This window comes from Eumetopias jubatus, unplaced genomic scaffold (genome assembly GCF_037043125.1).
Source record: "Eumetopias jubatus isolate StellerSeaLion01/CBP00866 unplaced genomic scaffold, mEumJub1_p1.0 scaffold_1, whole genome shotgun sequence".
Classification (NCBI taxonomy): domain Eukaryota; kingdom Metazoa; phylum Chordata; class Mammalia; order Carnivora; family Otariidae; genus Eumetopias; species Eumetopias jubatus.
Window position 1 is genome coordinate 107,911,399 of NW_028274807.1, and position 9,802 is coordinate 107,921,200.

At 44.0% G+C, this 9,802-nt stretch overlaps 1 protein-coding gene across 1 annotated transcript in view; it reads right to left on the reverse strand.

The window, feature by feature from the left end:
- ARHGEF26 (Rho guanine nucleotide exchange factor 26) overlaps window positions 1-2,636 on the reverse strand; it is a 118,346-nt gene extending 115,710 nt beyond the window's left edge. The window contains exon 1 of the mRNA XM_028103029.2: window positions 1,198-2,636. Within this exon, the coding sequence (XP_027958830.1) occupies window positions 1,198-2,277 (1,080 nt within the window). The 5' untranslated portion in view covers window positions 2,278-2,636. The remainder of the gene's footprint in view (window positions 1-1,197) is intronic.
- Between the last annotated feature and the right edge of the window lie 7,166 nt (window positions 2,637-9,802).

The following is a 9,802-nucleotide window of genomic DNA, read 5'->3' on the forward strand; positions in this document are numbered from 1 at the left end:
TCGCTCATCTGACTACCACAATCCACTAAAATGGTGAAATAAAATATACAATGTCCCCCACACCCCAGCAAAACAGCTTGAGAATCCTCAAATGACCAGTAGTTCAGCTCATTTCACTACTCATGATTCACCATCACTGTTAAATTGAACTTTGCTATACTTGTAGAGTTGGGGGGGGGTACCTAAAATGTTAGGTAATTTCTTTAAGGCCATGAGATCAAAAATAAAATAACCCTCCTTGTATATTACATATTGACATTTATATAAACTGGTTCCAGTTCTCTGATTAATCAAGAAAAGTTGCGGCTGCCAAAATGAATTTCTGCTGAGATCTGTCTTGTTCCCAAAGAAAGGAGCATTTGTACACTCCAAAATATCCTTCTTTAGTTCTCCCCTATCTCTTTATGTCATGTTTGGCAATATTTTAACACATGCAACTCCCAGGCCTTTATCAGGGCGCAATACACACAATTCACTTGAACCTGAGGTTCTGGGCTACTCACTTGTTAGATGCATTCAAGTTCAAGAATAAATGGGCACAACATGGGAATAAAATACAACCACAGACAGTGGTAACAGAAACAAGCAACAACAACGATGACAAACTATTTGTATCTTCTGTAATTCCGACGATTTTTTAAAATTCATATTTTACCTGAATGGTATTTAGTGTGTGATCACCACTCAAAAAATAATTCTGTAATTAATTAATGTAAATAAATTACTTCCAGTAACTAAAATAATCAATGTGCTCAAAAGAAATCAGGAGTTTCCTGTATCAGCAGTGATGAATCAGCAACCCCTGAGACCTCCAGACAAGCTCCAGACAGTTTGACCATATAGTCAAGAATACCATGTCTCCACTCCTCTGTTCAGCTTCCTGTATTAAAAGTGTTCAGGACCCAGCCAACACCTAATTTGCTGCATTTCTTTTTCACATTAGATCCCCACACTTTGCCTGAGATTAAAGTTAAAACCGTGATAAGAGTTTTACTTCCTCCCACAAAGTTGCATTAACCTGGCTGTGACTGCCAGCAACGGCATGGTCAAGAGATAGATGTGCACAGGCCTGATCAACAAGAGAGTTAAGAGAATAACTTCTGGTTTCCTCTGTGCCCCTCCTCCCCACCCCCAACACCTTCGCTTTTGGCTCGGTGAATGCCTGGCTTCGTGAGTGTCACTCCTGCCCACTCTTACCTTCATCCTTCCCAGACTGGAAAACTTCTCCTTGTCTTCCATCACCGCTTTCAGAACGGGCTGGGACATTCTGTTCTTCTTCTTTGAAGTGGTAGGACTGTCAAAATCAAAGCCACTGACCACCGCCCTGCGATAGGACGTGGATCGCAAGCCTCTCCGCAGAGACCCTGGGCTGTCCACGTCGTTCTCAGCCTCGCCCTCATCCTCTGCGGGGCCCAGAGACGCTCCGAGGCCCTCCACCATGCTGCGCACCTTGAGGAGTCTCCTGTGGGGCTCCACATTCTGACTGTTGGATTTACTTATTTTAATTTCCGAGGCCAGGCTTTTCGGAATGATTTGCTGCTTCCCCACTTTGAGGGCGGCGGGGCTGTTTGTGCTCAAAACCACTGAAGGATTCTCTGGCAGCTCGTTCTCCTGTGAGGGCAGCCTTTGGAGGGGGAGTTTGTGCTCCAAAGACCTTTTCTGGGGCGCAGGAGAGAGTTTCGAGGGTCCCGGCTCAGGGTCCTTAGTCGTCTGGCCAGATCGCGAACCAGAGCCTGGGGAGTCGATTTTAGGGAAAAGCCCATTTGCAGCGGGTGAAGACAGGGGACTGGTGGTCAGTCCGGTCAGGTCTACCTCCCGGCTGCAGCAGGCGAGCGAGTTGGGAGTCCGCTGCGGGCGCAGAGGCTGCGGTAGGGGGGACATCACAGTGCCATTCGCTGGGGATTTCGGGGAGCCCCCTAACACCGCTTTGGGAGCCTGGGGAGACTTGGGCCGTCGGAGCCGAGGAGAGACAGCTCTATATTCCGGGGAGATCGTCCTCCCATTGGTCACCACCCTCCTATGGGCACACAGAAGCAGGGGGTTCCCCTGGACGGTCCTGCCCTCAGAAGCGGTGGGTACCTGGGTGGGAGTCTGCACAGTGGGGAGCGTCCCTCGGTCTTCCACTGGGAAATCCGTGATCAGCAACCCGCTGGGGCTCTGGTAGGACTGGGGCCTCGGCTTGCTCCGGCCCAGCAACTGAGGCTGAGGAGTTGACCGCCTCCGCCACAAAGGGGTCAAGCTGTTGCTAGAAAAATCCACTTCACTCTCGCTGTCCATAGCGGAGACTCGGAGGTCAGCCCCGGAGGGAACAGCACCCAGTTAGTCTTGCCTAAAGAGGAAAGAAATCATGGAACTTTGCCTCCGGACAAGCAGACACGCCTTGCAGACGCGCGCTCCGAGCGTGGCGGTCACCCGACTGCTCTGCGCGACACAACTGCTTGTCGACTACCCACCGCTTCTAGGGCAAAATCTGCGCCCACCGCAACGCGTGGTCCAGGACAGAAATCTGGGCTGTGCCCAGGCGGAATAATCCAATTACCTCCGCGTCCCTGCAGCGTCCAAAGACCACCCGCACGGAAAAAGCCCGCCACCAGTACGCAGGGTGCAAGCTAATGCACAGGAAACTTTGCGACGAGTTCAGCGTTCTGGGGAAACAACTTGCCGCGCGACGCGCCCCTCCGCCGCCATCAGCTGCCCAGCCCCGTCGTTGGTCCCCTTTCGCTCAAGCCGCCCGGCTCCTAGGCGGAATTACCTTCGGGGCTTTACAGAGCTCAGGGCCAGCGAGCGCCCACCGCCCCTTGGGTGGCCCGGGTCTCAGACGGAATCTCAGCAGCCGCGGAGCTCTGGAGAGCACAGCGGCCGACCCGAGTCGTCGGCTCCGCCCTCAAGCTTGGTCCAGCCCTCAGCCTTGGCCCCGCCCCAGGCTTAGCTACTCTCTGACCCGCCTCTGTCGCAGCGAGAGCTGAGCCTCCCTTCCCGCCTTGGCGTACGTTCGATCCCCTCCCGTCTCGCTCTAAACCACTGGAGCACACGTGGGCTGGGTGCGGAACTCCAGGGTTCCGTGCCGGGAGCTGTGGGCGCGCTAGGTGGTTGCCAGGAACCAGCGTGAGAACGAGCGTGGGAGCCATGCCGAGCTGCAATTTAGAAAGCCCTGGGCAGGGTTGGGGTGGGGGGATGGGGTGGATTAGGGGGGGTAGTCCGGGGCGAGGAGGGTTCGTGAAATGCGTGAGCTGGGATGCGTAGCTCTAATCGCTGAGAGCCAGTGCCCTCTCAGCGCTCGGGTGGTCTTAAAACGCAAATCTGATGGCCTCGCTCCCCTGTTTAAAATATCTTATACGTACAGACTGTTAGATACGCTTGCTTGTGCTTAGAGTATTTCCGGAGGGTTGCGTGCAGGCAGCTGGTGGGGGGAGGGAGGGGACTGGGTGCCTAGGAAACTGGTGGGAGCGGGAGTTTTCTTTAAAAGATCTTGGATCTTTCGTGCTTTGTGTTTGTTTTTTGTTGTTGTTGTTAGAGAGGGGGAGGGGCAGAGGGCGAGAAAGAGAAAATCTTAAGCAGACTCCACCCCCAGCGCCAGCCGCTGTGGGGCTGGATCTCAGGACCCTGAGGCCGTGACCTCTGAGGAAATCCTGAGTCCCAACCAACTGAACCACACAAGTGCCCAGAACATTTTATGCTTTGAATGCTGAATTCTACCAATTAAAAAATAAATGTAATTTAAATTACAAATATATATATATAGGTTTCTAAGCATACATAAAATAAAATTCAAACTCCGTAATTTACGAGGCTTTGCAGGACCTGCTTACCTCTGCAGCAGTCTTTTCTCCCAACGTTTTTTCCGTCATTATTCTTAGGCCACAGCCACTTCAAGTCTGACCACCCCAGAACCTGCCCTTTTGTTCCTCCGGGACCTTCTGACTTGTTACTCCATCAGAAGAGACTTCCCTGACCCCTCCTGAATCAGACCATGCCTCTGCTTATTTTCCCAGCCACCTGTTCTCTTCCTTTTCTACATTTAATGACAGTTTACATATATACACATTTATTTTTGTGTTTATGTTTGTTATCTGTTTTGTCGTGTTTAGACTGTAAGCTTCAAGAGGGCAGGAGCCATGTTGATGTATTGCCCCTCTATTCCAGGCACACAGTGGGCACTTAATGAGTATTTGTTGAATGAATTTGTGAGAGGAATGAAGTAACGACAGTGACCATCCTTCCAGAGTGCTCCTTTGCCAAATAGTAGAAAGTCCGCAGCATCCTGGCCAAGTTCCTGCTATGTGAGAAGAATAAGGCAAACTTGAAAGGACAAATGACCGTAAGATCTATGTAATTAATTCTGTCAGCAACACACATGGGCTGTTCTCCAAGTTCTTGTTCAGCATTCATGCATTCATTCAGCAGAGATACAGTGCACATCCACTGTGTGCAAGTTAAGCTACCCATTTTTGCCCTACATACATTGAATGTAATGGCCAAAAATATTGAGAGGCAAGCTCTGGGTTGTGAGATGAAGCATGAGATTTTCATGTTTTATACTTTTCTGTATTACCAAATGCTATACACTGAATATATATTACTTTGATTGGAGATACTTCTGTAAAGAAGAAATGGTGTCAAGAAATTTTTTTTTAATTTTAAGAAATTTAAAGAAAAAATACAGCTGATTACATACTCATACATACCGACTTTTTAACACAGAACATTTTCCATACTAACATATATTACTTTTATATTGGAAAATATAATTTAAATATATTTTTATAATTTAAAAATGCTTAGCTAATGATAAATTACATATTTGATTGAGAATGCAATCTGTGACTTATGTTAAGAAGTTATAAATGGGGGCACCTGGGTGGCTCAGTTGGTTAAGCGACTGCCTTCGGCTCAGGTCGGAGTCCTGAGATCAAGTCCTCCTTTGGACTCCCAGCTCAGCAGGGAGCTGGCTTCTCCCTCTGACCCTCTCCCCTCTCATGCTGTTTCTCTCTCTCTCTCTCTCTCAAATAAATAAATGAAAATTTTTTTAAAAAATTTATAAATGGTGATAAGTGAAGCTAGCTTCTCTTCAACCTATGTTGGGTCTGCAAACAAGTGTAGCAGAGGACTGTCAAAGAAATCACAGGATCTTCCTACCTCATTCCTAGGCAACTGCATTATATCCACCAAAACAACAACAGCAAGACACGAAGCTCTGTTCCTTCACTAGGGGAAGTCTGGAAATTCACAGACTTACTGCTGAGTTTAGCCTCCATTCAATTTATCATATCCAAATTGAAGTTCTTCAGTTGAATGTGCCACCAAGATAGGAAAGAGTTGCCAGTTAAACTACGACACAACATGTTGTCATACAGGATTTTTGTTTTCTACTTAATTAAAGAGTGCTTTTAGACTTAGACATAGATTTTTTACAGTGATGTGCATATAGGGCAAAGGGAAATATAAGCAAAATAAATTGAGTAAAGAATTTTTAAAAATTCTGTACACTACATCTAACTCTTCTGAATCCCTTTTCACACAAAGCATCAATATGTGTGTTTTTCTGCACAATATTGTTGATAGGGCAGCATTTCTTAAAAGAATATGCTAGTCTTATCTCTGGAATTTGCTCTAGCCACTAACAATCATTCTGCAAGTTTGATGCTGGTGCTATCCTATTTGATCAAAAGCATAGATTTCTTGTTCATCTGAATCATATGCCACTATAAGCCCTGCACTTCTCTGTTAATGGCCACAAAGAAGTTTCTGACAAATTAAATTCCATGCCTTAACTATAGTTATACATAACTATAACTATACATAACTACAGTTATGACCATATTCACAAATACAGAGGCAATGCCAACAATATCATGATTTCATTTGGCCAATGTCTGTTTCTTAAGTTAAGACATATCCCAGTTTCAGATACATTAAAATGTGGGGCCAAAATACTTCTTAGAATTGGAGAAATGTGTATATTGAGTTAATGAGGAATGACATATTCCAATGGTGTATATATTTTATTTTTTTTAATTTTTAAAAATATCCAGTTCTATTGAGTTATAATTGACATCCACTGTACTAGTTTAAGGTATATAGCATAATGATTTGGTATATGTATACATAAATATATGTATATATTTCAAAAGGATTATAAGTTAACATGCATTACCTCCATTATAATTTTTGTGTGTGATGAGAACTTTCTCGATTTGCTCTTAGCAACTTTCAAATATACAATAAAGTATTAACTATAATCACCATGCTGTACTTTAGATCCCCAGAATAATTCCCAAGTTTGCACCTTTTGACCACCTTCACTCCTGGGTGACTCAGTCATTGAGTGTCTGCCTTCAGCTCCGGTCACTATCCCAGGGTCCTAGGATCAAGCCCCGCGTTGGGCTCCCTGCTCCGCGGGAAGCCCACGTCTCTCTCTCCCACTCCCCCTGCTTGTGTTCCCCCTCTTGCTGTGTGTCTCTCTGTCGAATAAATAAATAAAATCTTAAAAAAAAAAGTCTGGATAAAACTAGGCCAGAAGACTAGGGAAAATATTGTGAGGTGGAGAATAAGAGACGTGTATCCCAGAAACATATTTTGCATGTATGAGCAAAAACATGGGGGGATGACTGGAAAACATATTTATTTAGTGCCAAGTATATGTCAAACATTGTCATTCATTACATATAATTCAAACTCTCTTAATCCTGTCTCCACTTAAATATGAAGTGCCGAGGTTCAAAAAGCCCTTCTCATACTGTTGGTGAGTGGTGGAGTCAGAATCCTAACTCAGGTCTGTCAGACTCAGACTTCAGAGCCCACAAGCACCACACACCACAAACTAAACTCACAAGAACTGAGAGTTTGTAGTTAGAAGTTGTGGGAGATTCATGTGGCTAAATATGGTGAGAACAGAATGTGGTGTGTGGCATAAACTGAGGGACCTGGATTTTACCTGGATAGTATCTGACATTTTCTGAAAGTACGTAAGCTTCACTATTGTTTAAAACAATAAATCTGTCAACACCATTCTCAGAAATAAAAATAAAAAGATTTGTTTGTGGATTTTTAAAAAATCCACCTAAGCCCATAAAATCTGAGAGAAATCTTAGACAAAAATTAGAGGAAAATATTGATATATACATACAGAATAGACAAAGCATTAATATCTGTATCATTCACAAATCAATAAGAAAAAGGTAACAATGGAAAAATGAGCAGAGTGAGAATGCAAGTTTTAGAGAAGACACAAATGCCCACTACACATGAAAACACATTCAGCCTCAACAGTAAAAATACAATTAAAACAGTAATGAGATCATAGGTCTTCATCCATTAGGTCAACAAAGATTTTCTTTTTAAACCCACTGTTGGTAAACGTGCAGGCAAAAGAGAAAGTTCTGACCCATTGATGGTAAGAATGTAAATTGGTACAACCTTTCTGGAGGGCAGTCAGATGATACATACTCAAAACCTTGAAAACAGACAAATGTTTGATATATTAATTACATTATGCAGGATAAAATCCTGAGGAGATAATCCTCGAGGTGTGCAAAGAAGTATGTTCAAAGATATTCATCAAAACATTTCTTACCATGGCAAAAAATTAGAAGTATACTAAGTGTTCGTCAATAGGAGACTCATTAATAAATCATGATGTACAATGCAACCACCAAAAATAATAGTGCAGATATAGAATTATTCATAAAAAATTCAAAATATGTAGGAAAAAATGCTTTTAAACATCATACAGAATGTCCTACTTTGCGTTTTTAGAAATGCAAGGAGCTATTTGTATAGACCACATCTGGATTTGGAATATTTAAAATATTGGCATGTCCACCTCTGGACAGCAAAATTTCTGTTATGCTTTACTGTGAAACAAACCATCTTACCACTTAGTGGCTTAAAAAGCAACTTATTATTTATGGTTTCTCACCATCCTGTGGGCTGGTTCTTGGTTCTTCTGCTGGTCTCCTGGGCTCTTGCATATTCCTGCAGCCAGCTGTGGGATGGGCTGGATCAGAAGAACACAGCCTCACTCACATGCCTTCTGGTTGATGTCGGCTATTATCTGGGGCTCCTCAGTTCTCCCTTTCTTGGACCTTAAAACATCCTGGCCTGGCTTAGTGGCTGGTACGATGAAAAGATAAAGTCAAAATGACAAAGAAAAGTCTGGGAAGGATATGTGAAAAGGAAATTTTGAGAACTAATTAGTTCTCACTGGGAAAAAATTCTTAAAAGGAGACTTTCTACAGCACTTACTATAATGATTTATATATTACCCTATGTGTTTTTTAAAACATTTTTTGAGCACTTAGGATACACCAGACCCTCTTTGAAGTGCTTCAAATGTATTAAATAACTTAATCCTCACAATAACCTTATGAATTAGAAAGTGTCACTATCTCCATTTTATAAATGAGGCAACCAAGAGCACAGAGAGGCTAAGTACCCCTGGAGTCTGGCTCAAATCTGGCTCATAACTATTACACCATTGTCCTACTGTTTGTGACTCCATTATTCATTTATATCCACATTTTCCACAAATGTAAGCACTCCCAACATCAGACTGGTTCTCTCTCCGTCTCCTGTCGTTGTTCAGTAATGGACAGATTGATCAATTGATGATAACATCCAGAGAAAGAGGAGGTAGAGCAAGAGGGCTGTTAGAAGGTGGAGGAAGGTCAGCAAAGTATTCTCCAGACTGAGAAACGAATTTTGGGACTGAAAAACGAAGCAAGCCACTCCATACCATGCACAGAGTACTCAGGGTAACTTACCGACAGAAGGATCAAACAGATGGGGAATCCACGGCACTACGCTCCCATTCTCCACCCTCATTCAGACTTTAATCTACAGGTTTTATAGAGCAAAGGGCATGGTGGTGAGGTCAAAGTATAGTTACCTAAAGTGGCACCATCCGTGCACCAGCGAGTCTCTACCAGTTAGCTAAAGGGGAGCTTTCCGTGTACCAGTCATGTCTGCTAGTCACCTAAAGTGGTACCTTTAGTGTGCCCCTTTAGGGAAGATCAGAACAAGCCTTCCTGCATTCCAGTCAGGGCCACACATCAATCTCCACGGAGCCTGGAACACATAGCCCTGAGGGAGGTCATTGCGCACTCATGGACAAGATGGAGGGCCCAAGATGGAGTCAGTGTGGTCAGCACGCCGTCAAGGGATCATCCAATTAGGAAGACAAACACAAAAGCTTTAGAAAGGGAGAGTTTCAGCAACGGAAGTCAGATCAGCAGTCCTGGTCACTAACTAATATTTATTTGGCTCCTTGTTGATGCCAAGCCCTAGGCTCGCTATAGATACAGTAGTAAAGAAAGTCCCTGCCATAGTCCTGCTAACAGCCTATCAGGAAAGACCACAGGCATATAACTGCAAGTGTGGGAATTTTGACAGTAAAAGGGAGGAGGAAAAAAAGGGCAGGCACGGGGGGGAAAAGGAGAAATAAGCAGTTTTATTTCAAGACTGGGGACACTTGGCTGGAAGTCAGGAAGCTGGGTTTCAGTTTGTGCCTGCCACTTTCTTATTGTGGGAATAAGTACAAGTCACTTAATTTCTAAGCCCACAGTTTTCTTCAACTATAAATTGAAGTTGTTCTTCCTCCTCAGTACAGTTTGGAAAACACTGGTACGAATAGAATAATTTGGGTGTGGCCAGTCTAATGGTTGAGGGAAAGGGAGACACGGAGGTGCAGTGGGGATTGTAGGGGGACCTGGGCAGATAATTGTACAAAAACTAACTCCTAACTAACTTGCCCCTTATCTTGAACAGCAACTCATTAGAATAAAATTCTGTTATTCTAACTCTA